At 33.1% G+C, this 18,374-nt stretch overlaps 1 protein-coding gene across 1 annotated transcript; it reads left to right on the forward strand.

Moving 5' to 3' along the window:
- The first annotated feature begins 973 nt into the window (after positions 1-973).
- On the forward strand, positions 974-14,714 carry LOC124359449. Its single transcript, XM_046812191.1, has 6 exons — positions 974-1,118; positions 2,741-2,963; positions 5,307-5,624; positions 8,005-8,073; positions 8,737-8,826; positions 14,595-14,714. Exons 1-6 carry the CDS (start codon positions 1,033-1,035, stop codon positions 14,643-14,645), a joined length of 837 nt encoding a protein of 278 aa, XP_046668147.1. The 5' UTR covers positions 974-1,032; the 3' UTR covers positions 14,646-14,714.
- Positions 14,715-18,374: the final 3,660 nt, after the last annotated feature.

The raw sequence follows: 18,374 nt of genomic DNA on the forward strand, positions 1-18,374 counted from the left end.
ATACAGGGAAGTCCTGAAAAATTAAGAAACGCAACAAAAGCAATACACAAACGTGCTGCAAAATGTATTGATAATGATGGCCTCATTTTCGAACATCTATTATAAAAAGGTGCGTACGGTTGGCCCAACCTGATTAATTTTGCTTAAAACTAGTAATGTATTATACTGAATAAAATAGATTTTTTGGTACTTATTTCTGTTTTATTTTAGACTTTGATTATATCAATTTTCTCAGAATTAAATTCTCTACAATTAATGTTTGTTGATTTTATGTATTTATTACCAATTTAACAAAGTTATTGTACATCAAACTTAAAAAAACATTGTTTCGTGCCCCAATTTTTTGCATTTAACCCTGAATCCCTCAAAAACTACTACAGGTACAGTTCTGAAACCTATTTTATTAGCTTTATCAGGTAAAAATACATAAGAATCCACGATATTTCTTACTTAATTAACCTTTCCAAAAGTTCAGTATGGCTTTATTTTACTCTTTACCCAGGAATTCAGGCGAAATCTTTCGCTAGCTGTAACTCGCTAACGAAGCGTTTTCGGACCTATGTTTATATAACATTTTTTCATTATTTTTACTAGTAAAATGTGCTGTAGAAGTGGGGGGAGAACTTCATGAATCACCCTGTATGAGCATTCTTCGCTCAGCAGGTATCATAAAAGAAGCACTTTGGTATTAAAACACTATGGTATAGTAGAGTATTTTGGAACCCTATAACAACCACTTTTGTCTGAATGAATCCTCAAAACTACTTACTGATAATTAATTATTTTATTATTATATAAATTATTAATTATACTTACATATAATTACATATATGTAATTATATGTAAATTACAATACAGCAGCCACATATCAAATCTACCCTTCTTCTTAAGATATTTGTTCAGTAATAAACTTACTTGATGACATATCATACTTTAACTTATAGTCCTATTGTCCAAATATTACATTAGGATCCAGTGAATGAACCAGTGAGTAATGCTCTGCTGAAGTACGGGCTGCCTACGGTAGGCTGCATGACAATCTTAACTATTCTCAGTTCATTAGTGCTGTACCATCGCAAATTGATCGCTTCTCTACAGGTTCTACTGGGCACATACCGGTGAGTATTGTAGTTTTAAACTAATATGAAATATAAGTAAGATATAAGAACTTATAAGTTATATTTATTATAGATTATACCAGCGTATAAAATATCTTAACCTCTTCCTTTATATTTCGGAAAACAAGTAGTCACTAATAATGAAAATTCATTTTGATCACAATGGCATGGTATAGGTAGGGAGTGAACTAAGCCTCACTCCAGGTTAAGAACATTCTGCCCTAAAATTGGTACAAGTCTACAATGTATATACAATTATAATCTATAAACTTTTTCAACATATCCATACTCTAGTTAATTTTTTTACATGCATTTTGTTAGTGGTATATCCTGGATTTTTAAGGTTCCATCAGAGTTATATGCATATTTATACATATTTTTGGTAACTTAAGATACAATTTTAAATTTGATATATCTAAAAAATGTTTGTTCTATTTTGATAGTTTTTCATTCGTTTTAGGCAATAATCTCCTTTTAAAATTCGTGTATGTCCTAAAACATATTAAAATAACTGTAATATGTACTGAAACAAGAAATATGAGTAAAAACTTGAGTTTTTAAGAAAGTAAAAATGTTAAATGTAAAAAAAGTATCACCCAAAAACTTATGATTATATCAAAATTGCTTTGTTGTAATATTTTAATACTCCACACAAAGTTTTAGTTTCATAGATTCAACAATTATTTTGTATTAATAAATACGCAAAATAAGATCAATTCTTAACTTTCAGTAAAAAGACTTCAAGCTTCAAGGTTTTGTCATGAAATAAATCTTGTTTTCTTACAATGTATTATCTTATTATGATGATCATCCTTTGCATTATGTATAAGTTTGTAAATATTGTGTAATGTATAATATTAACCATGTAATCTGTTTTTAAACAGATTTGTGAAATCCTGAGTTCCTCAGACAAATTTCATTTTAAACAAGTACCTGAAATGTCATTATCTACAAGGCAATAAAATGTATGTTACATTAATGCAATCAGCTGATAGCTTCATAAACGTTGGTACTACGGTCATTAATAAATTAATGAAAATGTTGCAACCATCCAGACTGAGTGAGTTATTTAATTCTTTACTAGTATTTAGAACATCTACAGTCGTGTCAAGTTTCCATTGAGAAGACACACTTGAGGGTAAAGCACTATTAACAAGATTGTTAGTACTACTAAAATTATGCCTATTAATTAATATTTAATTTAATATCTTTCACTGAATCAATGAAAGAGTTGCTGACTATGCTAGTCAATAGGACAGGCAGAAATATAAATAAGTATTCACAACAGTATTATTTCTTTATTCGTATTATTGGAGAGCCTTTGTCTTGATACACTTGTATCTTATTTAGCATGTACTTTAAGTACTTTTTGTATCCTTCTGAATAATAATTTTACAGATCCTCCAATCACTGTTAAATTTAAAACAAAAATAAAATTTAAATAGTAGTTATATGTAATGTATAGGAAGGTAACAATAATAATAATTAAAACTCAACTTTTGAGGTACATTCTTGATGTAAAGTATTATGATTGTCCCTTGATTCTCCTTCTGTTACTCAGAGGAGTAAAATTTGGTGTTTATTTAAAAAATATAATTAATATATTATATTTTTTGTTATAGGATTTTGGATGCCAAACCTAAATTCTTGAAAATTATTACTCTCCTAGCTTTGGCATTCTTCTGGCATCTGCCTATCCTTCTGCTCATTGTTCCAATTGGGAAGGTATGCACCTACATTCTATTGGTAACTGGTGACCTACAAATATGTTTCTTTGCTTTCCTTATTGAAGATGCCTTTAATGCACTAAAGAAGAGAATCAAAGAGTACTACAGATTGCTGGTTGTGAGTATTATATCATTAATAATATTTATTTAATACACAGTAAGTCATTGAAAACTATTAATTTTATTTCTGGAGGTTGAGAAATTCCAAAAAGTATAGTTCTAACAGTTTTTATAGAAACAGTACAGATTGGAAATGAAGAAGGTTTGGGTAGAGAAAGCTCTGGGGTGATGGTAGTATAACTCTCTCTACAAGGCAATAAAATAGGTTACATAAATAATCAAAACAGGTTTCTATTTGTGAAGTCAAGTTTTTGGAAAGTCAATTAAGTTTCATCCACATTTGAAAAATGGCAGTCTTTCTCAAGATTTTATAAAATAAAACACCAAAATCCCTATGATATTCTCCAAAATTTTATCTGAACTAACACTTCTTCACTTGTTGGCTCCTATGAAGTGACATTGCTTGGAACATTCTCCCAGTCTGGATTTCATGCCATTCGTCAGGTATCACTTAATAATTATTATACGTTTGGAGTGGAAGTATATTGCTGAATCTTTTGGTCTCATAATGTCTTAGAACATTTTTACACTTGAGGAAGAGGATTTCAATCCTTGTAACGTGGTGTTATACTTTTTTGTAACAATGGCAAATGTCCCCGATATCCAACTATCCTTTCAAATTGTCTATCGTTAATAACAAATTTTGAACAAAGAATTCAACTGAAAATATCAATAAACTTATCAAATTCTTCTCACTAACCAAGTGTTATAACCCAAGCCTATACAAAAAGTGCATATTACTTACTGTCAAAAGTCAAATGGGATTTTAATATTGAGGATGCATAAAACTGTTACATTACAATTAAATACACAATACATTTGGATTTTACATTAAATTGACAATAGTAGTTGTTAATGAAAGCGGTCATCAAAGATCCACATTCTCTCCTGGTATTACTAAATTCACAACAATTCCTGATAGCTGGACTTACTTATCTGTGGTCTCCCAGCTGTTACATTTTAATCAGGGCCAACCAAACAGCGAATTAGGGTAAAACTAGTAAAACAAAAATGTATAGGAAAGATTTTACAGGGTTATTTTTAAAACCTTGTTTTCACATCATATTGAACAAAAATTGGGAAGAACTAATTTAATTCAGTTCAAGTGAAGTTATTCCCTCAGTTTAGTTGTTCCTGTAGTGTCCTATTTTCACTTTAGGACTAGTTAAGCAAATAAACTACTGAGCTGAGCCACAGAGGGAATTGCCTTTGGTCAAACATTCTCTACTACTGTTTATTGATAAACAACTATTAGAAATTAAATAGAAACGGGCTGAAAGTTAGATTTTTTGCCCTAAAATTGTCAGTTAAATGATTACTCATTTCTTAAGTGAGTGCTATTTTCAATAAATGTAAAGAACTTCAAAACTAAATTTAGATAGCCAGGAAACCTCTTCATTGGCATATGTTAGTCCTCCAAGGTTTCGTGATGAGAAATATACGACATGGTTGTAAACTGTACTGAACCATTTTTAACCTTACATACCAGCTATTTTATTTACCTAGCATTACTCTATACAAGAGATATTGGGAAAAGTATGAAACATAAACTCTGCAGACATAGTAGCATATCACTATTTTGCATTTGTAAACTGTATTCCTCGTCTGTCTGGGTTTGTACAGATTTCATCACAGCACCAAAGGGTTAAGTTTAAGTCCATTAACTCAACTGCTTTTGAATTGTCACCAGTCACAGGTATCTGAGTACAAAAAAGATATGAAGTCAGTGAAAGTTCATTGTTAAATTTGTGAAATTTATTGTGATAGTGCAAGTTAGAGCATCACTTTAAAAAAGTCTAAGAAATGTTTCACTTGTGGTATGTTCTCTTTCATGACAATGAAGTGATTCTTAGGCAGTCAGGGCAAAGTTACAATTCTAACAGAACTCTTCAACATGCTTTGTATATACACTTTTCTCTCTGGAACTAACAACAAAGATTCCCTTCATTTTTATAACTTTCTACAATATTTTTTACAAGTTATTTAATTTCATCTAAGTTGTATATTATATCTTTGAAAGATATATGGATACTAGTTCTGTTTGTTTTATTACATCAAGATATTAACTTAAATCTATGTTTTAAATTTTAACTTATCATTCCATAAAATTCCCCATTTAAAGATTGAGTTGTCCCTCACCCACTCAGAAATTCATAATGGGTTAGGAATAACCTTAGACAATGTTACTGTCAATCTGTAAAAGGCAATTGTATATTGATCAAGTGTTCACAGTTGAGAGAGGGACGGAGTTAAAACAACACCAGGAGTGGAGGGGAGTGTTAAAACTACAATTTATTTGTGCAATGAATTTTATATTTTGACAATGTTAATTTTGGTCCAGAAAACACCACAAGATGGAGGACTACTTCTATATCTGGATGAGCCATGCCTGAAACAGAAGCCGGAGCAGCAGAAACCAATACTGGATACATCTCAATTGAGGAAGGTTCACATGCAGCTCCGCCATGTAGTCGGTACTGTGAATCAGGCCTACAGCCTGGTGGCACTGCTCATCACTGTCAGTTGCCGGTTCCTATTCACAGTCTATCTCTATCGCTGGATAGTTTCACAGTTCCTCACGCATCAGTTAATCTACGCCCTTCTTACATTCCTACGCATTTTCTACCTCTGCTATCGGTTTGAAGCTTTGAAAACTGTTGTGAGTAACTGTCTCATGGATTTTCACAATAATTGAAAATGCCATAATAAAGCCATTTGCAAAGTCAGCACAAGAACAATTCACACTTAGGTTAAAAAATAATTTGTCAGTTACTATCAATATCCAACTATCAAATAAAGTTTTGTTTAACAGATTAAAATTTAATTTAATGGCTTTGGTGTTTTTGCATTAAAAACAGGTTAACTGATGAGTTTAAGCTAATGATTTGATCCAATAACAATTATCTTATAAATAAAAATGGATCGTAAAATGTGTTGGTAAGTGCTAATCTCGGGAACGGTTGGACCACTTCGGTTAAATCCTTTTGTAAAATGTTCATTGAAAACCATAGAAGGTTTTTATGAAGCAAAATATAAGAAAAGTTACCTTGAATATTTTGAAATTCAGAAAAAAATGTTTTTACGTTTCATAATCCAAATTAAACTGGCACTAAACAGCTGTTCAAACCTTCAGTTTTATGTCGACAAATTGGCTGAAACATCTGTTTACATTTAAATTTGATGAAATATTAAGTAAACACTGATTGATCAGTAGTGTAATGCAGATAGTAAATATGAAGTTAATATATAAATTTTAATCCAGATTGCGCCAGTGATGGATTTAAATAATTAATGCATTTTAAATATTATTTAAACACTGTTATGTAACCAACCTTAATGAAAGCTATGAATGTTTTCACATAAGTTACTTTAAACTGGTGGGCTTCCTTGACATTGTGATATTGCATTTTAACAGTGGCTTATGGAAAACAGAGAAATGAACACTAACATGCCTCAACGATTCATTGTTTCCCAGGCTACAGTCTAAAAAGCAAGACTGGTATAACGCAAAACTTTAATAACGATTATTTTGGAATGTTGCATAACCTTAATAAGGATTTCCCCCTTATACTGAAAGTACATAAGAAGTAGGTAGGTCTTCTCCCTATGTCGTAACAGGCTTTTCAGTCCTACTTATGTGTGTATTTTCTTCATCAGGACAAGGCAAACTCAACTATGTCAACACGTTTTTGACCAAAATAGATTTTCGAGAACTAGATAATCGAATGTATATAGTATTTTGATCAAGGCAATATAGCAAGCTAAACTGTGACATAGTAGGTAAGTGAATTTAAACAATCTTAAATAGGCACTTTTTAAGTAGGCATCTCGGTCCTACGTAAGTATATTTTTTTTTTCTTCGTCAGAACAAGACAAACTCTACTATGGTACTGGAAATATATTAGACCTGTAATATATGACAAGGACTGGAAATATACGATTTTTGACCGAAGTAAGTTTCCGAGATCTGTGATCCAAGATTTTTGTTTTCTTGATCGGGATCACAAGGCAGATTGAGCTGTGACGTTATATATATAATTAATTAGAACCAGAAATGCTCCTACACGTGCCAAACATGATATAATAATTAAGTTAAACTCTGATACTATTTGTCATGAACTTAAATAATATCTACCTGATGTATGCCTACTTACGTTTTAAAATTTGTATAGGACTCCCATCATATTACATCATAATTGCTTTTACTAAGTAATATAAGGATTTCGGTTCTAAAGATTGTGTTCAAAGCCACGGGAAACAGCTAGTATTAAATTGAATTTTCACTATATTATATATTTTTTAAATTTATCAACAAAATGAATAAATACCGGTATGTGAGCTTAACTTCTTTCCAGTTTTCAAATCAACAATTCCAAACAGTTGTTAAGAGGTCTTGAACACAAACAAATCTAAATCTTTCTCGAAAACTTGCACACAGTGTGAAATTTTTTATGTAAATTCAGAAAAATCTTTAAAAATTAGGAAAAATTATGTGTATTGGTTATAATGGGTTAATTTTAAAATTATCAATAATAATATATTTTTTTAAATGTTTGGCAGGTTACAGTTTAGAAGAAGTGCATTATATTTAATATGCATTTATGTAAATTAAAGTTTCAGTCTTAATTTGACAAGTAGAGTGCAACCCCTGAACTCTATGACTTGGCTTACAAAAAGTTTACAATGGGGTTTTATATTAAATTTAAATTTGGTTGGATAAATCTCACAATAAAATTAAATACTATACTAAAACTTTTTTAAACTACACTCATTATTAAGTAAAATAAAACAAGCAATCTGTTTGAGTATATTATAGACTAGTGTAACGTTTTCATGAATCATAGTCTGTAATAAATGTAAATAATTAAGGATCCAAACAAAGAAATTTTAATCATTAATATATTTGCCATTTATAGTTTTTTAAATGGTCTATCGTTAATTCTATAAAGTAATAAATTTGTATAAAGTGTCACAAATTTGGTTTGTTATGATGCCAAAAATACAGTTTATAGAGGATCATAAAATATACGATTTTATAGGAGAAGGCAACAGCAGACATGATCAATGGCTTCGACAAGAGCCCTCTGGACTTCAGAACCCAATTAGAGGTAAAGCTTACTGTTGATCCTGTACTATCAAACCAATTTGAATATTACAATAGAAAACCTATCCTGCCATAACCCAAATTTCTTTTTGAAATAACTGATGTGAACACACTCAGTGCCTTTATTACTATTTCAGCCTATAACAAGAAGCAGTTTAATCACCCTCAGTGTAGTAAATATCATGTTCTTTGTAATGGAGCAATTATAGGATCCATAATTATCTAGCTTTGTACCTGAAGAAAACCTGAGAATTATAGAATAAACACTTTTACTTTCCTACAGAACTATACCTAATATGGATGAAAGGTATTTGTAGGATATCACATGCCTAATTTAAATCTCTTATTGACCTTATAGCATTTTTAATAATTAATAATGTCTTAATGACTATCACTAAATAACTATTGTGGGTATATTTTCCTTACCTATTATTAAACATCCATCTCCATTATGCACTCTATTAGACTTCGTTATTTTGTTTGTGAAACTGAGTCTCTAATTTTTGAATAATCGTTTATGTTTGTGTTGTTACCTAACTATTAATTGATTCTACAACTATCTTATAGTTGAAAATATGACTAATACTATATGCTTGATAATCCTTTAGTTGTAAATTCAATGCATATTTCTATGATATAATTATTATAGTGCATAAACTGTTTCCAGATGAAGTTGCTTCTAATTCAGTTGAAAAGTCATAAAATGGGTTTCAACTCTTTCCAAATGTTTAACCTTGACTTTAACCTCATAACATCGGTAAGTTTTACAACTTAAATATAAAACAGTTTTTTTCATTATATGAAAGAAATGAAAAAAGAACAAAACATCCATTGTAAAATGTTGTCTCAATCTCCTTCATATTTTACATTGAAATGTTTGATCTTACTAAGATGACCTTGAATGAAGTTTTGGAATTCATAGAAACTTCCTTATAACTTTTTTACCTCATGTTAAACTAATTTATGCAAGAAGTTAAAAAAAATATGATTATAACATTGTTTTCATTGTAATTGATTGCTGTTGTTAAACTTGACTCTTGTCAGTAATAAAAACCATAGTATTCTAATACTAATATCTAACTAAAACAGAGACTAAAATCTAAGCTTTTATCTCTAAAGATTTGTGAATTTAAAATAAATTCCTAGTTATAACGCATTTTGCACTTTAGCACTATGTTAGAAATGGAACCATATATGTTCAGCCGGTTGCTTACTAACATTCCTTCTTAAAATCACAAAATAGTTATTTTCTTAAAACAAATTTGAAATGTTTGAGCAATAATTCAATTTTGTTCTTTCTTTCAGTTTATTTTGTGACAATGCTTTAAACAACTGTAGGTTCTTAACACGTTCATGCCGATGTGAGACTCTATAAACCCATGCCTTACCATTACCTCAGCCCGGTGTTAGAGCCACATTCTTCCTATGATTTGTATGATGAGTTTAAACCATCTGTATTTCCAATAGACTTATCAAATGCATCATATGGCAGTTTGGGATGGCTTTACATGCTTTTTACACAAAAACAATTTTTAAGGTTTATTTGACATATATGGTGTAAAATAAACAGAACATATTAAAAAATCAGTACCTAACATCACGTTCTTTTCATACGTGTTAATTTTCAATATTTTTTAAATAATAAGAAAATTTATTTTTTCACATACTATTTTGAACTGACTTGGATTTACCTGTTGCCTAATATATATCTCTGTAACTGAGAACTAACATATTGTGCTGTGAGTTTTGATTTTGATCTTTAAGAATGACCAATACATTTGTAAATAGATATTAATTAGTTACTCAATTTGAAATAAAACAGTTTTTCTAAGCAATATTTTAAGTCTATCGTCTGAGATTTTGTGAAACCTATCTATTACTCAGAGGACTAGAATGATATCAGTTCTGTCCATCTCAGTATTTATGCATTAGCCAAGTCTAACTTTCCTCAGAATATCTCAAGAATGGATTAAGTTATAGACTTGAAATTTTGCTTATTATGTTACCACTCAGTGGACTGGCAAAAATCTTCTTCTGTTAGTCTGACTGTTTTCTGCAAAATATGTTCAGAGCAAAATGTACCATAGACTTAAAGTTTTGTATGAACATTTTTATATAGGCAACATCGGGTGTGATGATATTGCATGTCCTTCCAAGGGATTTAACTAAGCGTTAGCTTGGTCTAACTGTCTTTAGAATATCTTAATAACAATTCAACCTAGAGACTTTAAGTTTTGCATAAACATTCATTTCTACATGATAAAGATGGACTAAGATGGTGATGAATTTCTATCCAAATGATTTGATTAAGCGTAATAAAGCCTATAACTCAGGGGGATATCTTAAGAATTAATTGAGCTAAAGGATTGAAATGTATATTTTGCCATTACTCAAGGGGTGGGAAAAAATTCTTCTTTTGTCTGCCTGTCTTCTACCTGTCTGAATGTATGTTTTGCACAGGATATCTCAAAAACAGATAGAACCAAAAGTATGAAATTGTGCATGTAACCTCATTTCCACTCACGCAATATTGTGTTTTATCATGGTTCATGCCCATCCATGCAATTTGACCAAACATTATTGAAACCTCAGGAGGCTGAAGAAATTTCTTTGCTGTCTAATTGTCTGTTTGCAGTATATATTGAAAATGAGCTATATACTTGAAATTTTTTGCATGCAACTTCACCGAAGCCTGCTACGAGATATGTGATCTTGTGATCCTTTAAGACTGATGGTTTGTTCTGTAGTAAATGATAACTGTTGAATAAATTCTAACTTACAGTTATAATTTACAAATTATATTTATTTTATCAAAACTTGTGGCAAAGACAATCGACTGCATATGAAGTTAATGATAGAGCGTACAAGGCACTGCCGGCAGGACGTTACGTTCTCATTTGAGGACGTAATTCAACTGCTTACACGAGGCCGAAAAGACCTGCTGGTAGGACCGTTCTTGGTCCCATTAGAAAGAGGGAAATGTAAAGAATTAGCGCATGCAAGTCTGAAGTTGGTAGCTCTGACCGTTCAGAAATGGCGGCGATTATAGGAAAGGGTGACCGTGTGTATGTTTTCGCTATTTATTTTGATACTCCAAATAGTGGAAATGCATGGAGTCGCTCGTTATTTGGTAATAGTTATGATACCACTAAGTGTAATGGTACTGTAATTAAAGTGACGTGTAGTTGTGCAACAGTTCTGTGGGACATTGACAAAAACACAACTAGATGTTTACTAAAAGACTTGTTCTCGAGTGATGTTCGAGCTGTCATCGCTGCCGGTGTGACGCCTGCTGCCAGCGCTGCTATAGGCCTACCCCGCCAGCTCATATCACCTGCAACGCTATCAGGTAAGAGAAAACTTTTCACTTTCTACCATTTATTAATAGTTGATAAATTAAAACTGGGTTTCTTAGTATATTTTGGTCGTACTTGAATAGTAAAGGTATTCATTACCAGGACAGTTTCAAAGGGGACAAGTATAGATGACGGACTTTTGGCACACGTAAAACTCGTAATATTTGTCACATTAAAAGTTCAGATAAATTTTTGTTTATTATTAAAAAGGCATCATCTGAAACAATTTCTTTGTTTCAGATGATGCCCAGAAAAGTAAAAGGAGGAAGACTACCGTTCAACTGACCAGTGCTGAAAACAGTTCGTCGTCATCATCATCATCCGATGAATCTAATGATGAAGATGAAGACCTTGATAGCGGATCAAACAATATTATTGATTTACCTGCAGATGCAGAGGAAATCTATACTAATTCAAACTTAGTTTTAGTTAATGACACTGAGTGGGACTTTGGTAAACATGTAAATATTGATCAATTCAAGGACCATCAACACAAACCTCGTTTTCACTTGCTCAATACTAATCGAGACATTCTATCCCTCAATGAAATGGATTTTTGGCTAATCTTTTTCCCCATTGATGATATAAACCATATTCTAGTTTGTTCAAATGCTCATTTGAGGGATAGAAGAAAACCAATTTCGAGACATGAGTTTTTCAAGTCAATTGGTATTTTGTACGCCATGAGTATAAATATGTTAGGGGTCCGCCGCAACTACTGGTCTACGGAAACCGACGGCCTCTTTCCTGCTCCAGCTTTTGGTTCTAGGTTTGGGATTGGTCTGCATCGTTTTGAAGAAATTTTAATGGCAATGGCATTTGCCATGCCTGAAGATAAAAGGAATGGAGATATGTGGTATCAAGTTAGGCCTCTCATCAACATGTTCGTAACACATTGGAGGCAGAGTTTTTCCTCAGGTTTCAAATTAACTGTAGATGAATCCATGTTTGTTTGCTTGGCACGGGAAAGGCAACTACCGTGAAAATGGCATGCCTGCTGTGATGAAAATTAAAAGTAAACCTAAAGGAGTTGGTTGTGAAGTAAAAACTATTTGTGATAGAACATCAAGAATCATGATTGGGTTGGAAATCAATGAGGGGAAAGAAGAAATGAAAAATAAAAAATGGCAAAAGGACTTTGGTGCTGGAACTGCAACAACGCTACTATTGACTGAACCGTAGCATGGAACTGGTCGAATAGTTGTAGGAGATTCTTGGTTTTCTTCTGTAAAGACCAGTATTCAGTTAAAGGAAAGAGGTTTGTATTTTTTAGGGATGGTTAAAACCGCCTATAGAAACTATCCTCTGAAGCAAACTGTCCTGAGGTGCCCTAAGGAAAAGGGGTCTTTTATATCAGCTACAGCAAGCTCGGAAAATGTAGATCTTATTTGTGTAGGATGGAGAGACCGTAAGGTTCATACGTTTGTAGGTACCTGCTCTACAACTTTACCTGGAAAACCATGTACAAAAAAAAGATATGATGACGACGGAAAACCTTACACCGAAGAAGTAGCACATCCAAAACTTGTAGAAGATTACTTCATGGGAGCTCCTGCCATAGACATACATAACCACATTCGCCAAGATGGACTAGCACTAGAAACGGTGTGGCAAACTCAACAGTGGCATCATAGAATGTTTGCTTGTATATTTGGTATTATGGAAACTAATGCCTTTTTAGCATATAACCTTCACAGACCTGCCCTTGAAAAGAAGTCTCACCCAGACTTCACTAAGGCACTAGCCTTGCAATTAATAAAAAACCAATTTGGCCTTCCACCAGAAACAAGACCTGCAGAACCTTTGTTAATCGATGAAGTGAATTTACCTGTGGAGGTAATCTCGCACGTCCTTGTTAACCTTTCTAAAGAAGACAAACGGAAGCGAGTTCAAAGGAAGTGTCTAATCTGCTCGAGAGTGCACGGAAAGCAAATGAAAGCAAGCTACTTTTGCAAGAAATGCGGACCTAATGCTGTCATGTGTAGCCCACAAACTAGCAGAGATTGTTTTGAATACCATATAAAAAATGGTATACCCTTACGTCGTAAGAACTAGATATGTATTGAAAAAGATGACTATGTAGCTATCAAGATATAAATCATACTTTTTTGAATTTAGTTCTTTGAGATAGCTAAACATATTAGAAAATAAGTTCCAAGATTTTCAATATCTTTCCTAAGTATATGAATATATAATGAATTTTACTAATTAGTTGAAATACTTAATAAAGTTTTACTTGGGTAGATCTTAATTTTTACTACTTATTCTATACTTTTAATTTATTCATGTATTCTCTCTCTGTTGTGTAACGGAACAAGTTTATACTTCGTATGTTTATACATTTATTTTACATTTATAAAATAGATTACAAGGCAGTTGTTGTATTAGTCAGTAAGAGTCATATTAAACAGTTTTACAAAATTTACAGTAGTTTATTGTTCGCCCAACACCATATCTGAAGTATTACTGCCACTAATGCGCTCTGGTTACCAAAAGTACTGCCAGAAGGACGCGTCCTGCTGGAAGGACAGTTCAAACATTCGCCATAAGTGCCTTAAGTCCTGCTGGCAGGACGCAACGCTGCGTACAAAAGTACTTCCGGAAGGTCCTTCCAGCAGGACGTGGGACTGTACGCTCTATCATTAAGGACCACTTTTATTGCTTTAAATTTAAGAATAATATATATTTACTTTTAAAATTTCATGTAGGAATTCCTCATGATATTTTAGGGTTCCCATGGAATCATTTTTTAACTATTATGCTAAGAAAATGATTTTGTTTAAATTGAGTATTTTGTCATTTTTATCTTAAAGCTTTCCTGTGTAATTTATTCAAACAGGTAATTTTTATAAAGTTACACAACAAAAGTCTTTTAAATGTTCAGGATAAGTGAATAGGGCCTTTTTAAAGCCTCCCGGACAATGATCTCTCACAACAGTTTTTCTGGCTGCACCACTACTAAATAGATATGAAGAATATAGATTCTCTAGAATAGAAGATTGATAGGTAATAACCTCAAATCTGAAATGGTCAACCACTAATACTTAAGGTATTTATTTTTCTTATTAATCTCTGATAATGTCTTGTTCGATGATCTAAAGTCTTGAAATTGAAAAGACTTTTATATTTCCTAATTAAATATATTACAATGTTTTTGGTACTGTTGCAGATGTTCACAACAACCATTACTTACCTGATGTTACTTCAACAATTCTCTTGAATATAGTCACAAGTACAACAAACACTTGTATTAGCTCACACATAGTTTGTAATTGCTGTCTACTACTCCATTGAAAATATAAAATATCTTTGTTATTTTTTGTTCTTGAGCCCTCTGTCCTATAAATATAGTAAAACCACAAAAACTTTAAATGTTATAATGAAACTCCTGTTTAATGAACAGCATATTTTGAGGAGGAGCTAGAAATAATGGATTATGCACACTAGTGCCCAGATAGTAATGTTGAAATCCCACACACTACATAACCTCTTATTCTTTCAAACACTAATCTGGGAACTGTTTAGTACATGGTATACAGCTATGCTGATTTTATAGTTAACTGTTAAAAGACACGCCTCTCCTGGTCTAGGTCTGTTTTCTTTGTGTGCAAGATGCCCTGGATTAGCCATGACATGCAGTCCCAGTCGGTAAGTATAAGCACGTTCCTCAGTCTTTACTGCATCTTTATTGATTTTGTCTTACCTCTGGTAAATTTCCTTCCTTTTCACTACTAAGATGTTGATAAGAACGACTCCAGTGATAACCAGAACTGTTGACTCAGATACTGTACAGCAGATGTGATCGATTGCTGTTTGACGCTGCACTTTAGTTAGCTACAACTTGTACATTGCCTTATTCAGTGTATCTGTCCACACCTCACCCACTTATAGGAACATGGACTGGAGTGCAGATATTAACAATCTTCTTCTACTGAACTTGGGACCACAACATTGGTCATCAGCTTACTAAGGAAATCGCGATCATACAAGTCTGACCTTCATACTCAAAATCTCGCAATGCTCATAGTGAGTGAGAAGCCATTGTTTTTCATTGAGTTCTTTCCACACATATCAGTTGACTCACATTTAGACGGGCCAGCTCAACGTCGCGTCGTGTGCAGTTATTTCAATGAGAAATGCGATGTCATTAGCATACCAAATAAAAACTGTCTTTTTTAGCATCTCAGATCTAAAGAGATAAACAGAGATCTGGCTGGCCCTAGTGCTGAACCTCGTGTGGCACATAAAATGGTTTCCATCTTAAATTTCTTTCGTGTCACAGAGTAAGCTTACCTAGAGGTCGCCAACACCTAAGTAACCTTCAATGAGTCACGAAACACACATGCACACACACAAGCTGATCTGCAAAAGATGTTTCTCAATGCATCAAGTATTTCAAAACATTTCGCTAATATGAAGTTGTTCTTGACATAAAATGTAAATTGAAGGTTTACTCTGAGAATTACTTGTAGATCTATGCTATTTGTACAGCTTTCTTCTAAAATGGCCTCAACCTTTTATCGTCCCTAAAACCATATTTGGCATGGGTATAAATCTATGGCAGAAGTCAGGTGAGTGTAGATTAACTTTTCCTTCTGTGTTCAATATGCAGAGTGGTCTTTTATCAATAATTTAGTGTTTTTTCAATGGGAAGGAAAAACTCACCTAAACTGATTTGTGTTGTACATTTTCTACAATAACTCAGGACTTTCAAGGAAGACTATCTTAAGGACATATATAGGGGATTCCCTATGGTCCAGCTTTACAAGAGAACTGCGGTCGCCACTAGGAAGATGGCACCAAGGCCGTTGTAAGAATATATGATATGTTAGTACCATTGGATTACATTGTTGACTACTTTTGAAAGAATATGGCGTTCTTTTTACCACTTCGTTCAGGAGTCAGTCTTGGTATTGTCTGGTCTCCCAGTCATACCCCAGAAACTAGTTTACATTATAAAATATATTTGACGCTTAACAGCGTTTCAAACGAGTTTTGAATTCCTTGAGCATAGAAATATTTTTTAATTCATTAGGCAATCTATTAATATAATGAACTCCTGCCTGTGAAGACAAGCTTTCATAAACTACCGTCCTGTGTCTCCTAGTTTGGTATTTGTCTCTGCTTCTAGTTTCGTATGAATTAATGTCTCGGCTCGTAGTCATGGCACATTTTGAAATACAATATTGTTTACAAAATAGTAGAGGCTAGGCAGAGTTAGCAGCTGCAACGATTGAAAAGTTGGTGTACACGACTCTCTAAACTTAAATTTTGCAATGGTGTAGATCGCTTGCTTCTGGAATTTGAAAATTCTTGAAAATGTATTATATGCTTAATCACCCCACTATACCAATCCGTAAGTGAGGTGGGGATAAATTAAGACATAGCACGCACCGTTATCAGAACTTGACTTGGCCAGTATTTGGCAGACCATAAGTGCCTGGGGCTAATTTTGAGCAAATGTGATCGATTACCTTGATCAAGGTAAATTCCAAGGAATTTTTAGGAATACACTTCTAGTAGTGTATCCACTTACATAACACTAGGGCCAAACTCAAAGTCTACTGATTTCAAAGTGAAATTCAAAATATTAGATATACAAGAATTTTTCTTTAGATTGAAGCATGGAAGTTGTGGAAGTGTTGGATACATTTGTTAATTCCAACAAATGCGTTTTGTTCCAAAACTGATTTTGTAGTTTCGTTGAAACAAAGAGTAGTATCATTAGCATACTCCACAATTTTTCCTTGCTGCCAAAATGATCTTTTGTCATTGATATAAATATGGAAGAGAATTGGACTGAGAATGGATCCTTGAGGCACTCATTTTTGTAGAGTTGGAAACATGATTAGAGATTTGGATAACTTAAGTTCTTTGACTTAGAAATGAACTAAGCTATGTGAGAGGCACACTTAGAATGCCATGAGATTCCAGTCTGTCAAGCAGTGTAATATGGTCAACATAATCAAACTCTTTGGATAAATCAAGAAACACACTTAGAGTGATTTCGCCTTTGCAGTCCCTCTACAATCATATCAAACCATAATTGCATCTGTTGTCGATTTGCTCTTTCTGAAGCCAAATTAGTCATTTGAGGGCTGATTGTGTTTGTTCAAAAACTGAACCAATCTCACTAAAAACAACTTTTTACATATTTTGCTTGGAAATGGTAAAATCGAGACAGACCAATCGTCATTTATGAGTGTAGAGTTGTCTTTCTTTTAAATAGGGGTTACTTTTGACACCTTCAGGAGTTAGGGAAAAACTCCTACTTGAAATGACGAATTTATTAATGCGGTCTGAGGCCTTCATTTCTTGATAAGCCACATTGAATTAAGATCGTTAAATTTTTGGGCTGGGAGCTGATGAATAATTCTGACGAACACTTTCTCATCGACTGGTGCCAGGGCCATAGAGACTGATGGAATTTGTCTTCTTATTGAGCTTGCTTTACGAATTAGTGGGTGAAGGCCTTGGTAACATTCCACAGTTGCAAAGGCCTGCTGAACTTGTTAGCCACCTCAGTTTCGTTATCCTCAAGTTGATCCTCAATTTTGATCTGGGCCACTTTTGAAGGATTTGATTTTTTATTAATGATGTCCCAATAATTTATAATAAATTATCAAATGATAAAAAATGAATTAATATAGTTTTTTAAGATAATACAATGTAATTTTTCAATATTTTGGCTGCAAATATTTTGATCATGCCAAATAAAATTTTTACGTAAATTTATGTCTGTTCATACTTACTTACTCTTACTCCCATGGCCATGGATACCCTAGGTGGTATTTGGCCTCGCCAACCAGCTGCCTCCATCTCTCCCTGTCTTCACAATCCCCCTGACCCGCTCTCAATTTCCGCAAGTCCTTCTCCACCTGGTCCTTCCAGCGATTTTTGGGTCTACCTCGAGGTCTTCTTCCAACTGGATTGTGTTTCCAAACCTCTT

Source organism: Homalodisca vitripennis, chromosome 4 (genome assembly GCF_021130785.1).
Source record: "Homalodisca vitripennis isolate AUS2020 chromosome 4, UT_GWSS_2.1, whole genome shotgun sequence".
Taxonomy (NCBI): domain Eukaryota; kingdom Metazoa; phylum Arthropoda; class Insecta; order Hemiptera; family Cicadellidae; genus Homalodisca; species Homalodisca vitripennis.

Excerpts from the sequence above, each read along its gene's own strand:
- LOC124359449 (XM_046812191.1), top strand. The coding sequence starts at position 1,033 with ATGACAATCTTAACTATTCTCAGTTCATTAGTGCTGTACCATCGCAAA. Across the intron at positions 2,964-5,306 it reads AGTACTACAGATTGCTGGTT|AAAACACCACAAGATGGAGG; the intron begins GTGAGTATTATA and ends ATTTTGGTCCAG. Across the intron at positions 8,074-8,736 it reads ACTTCAGAACCCAATTAGAG|ATGAAGTTGCTTCTAATTCA; the intron begins GTAAAGCTTACT and ends AACTGTTTCCAG.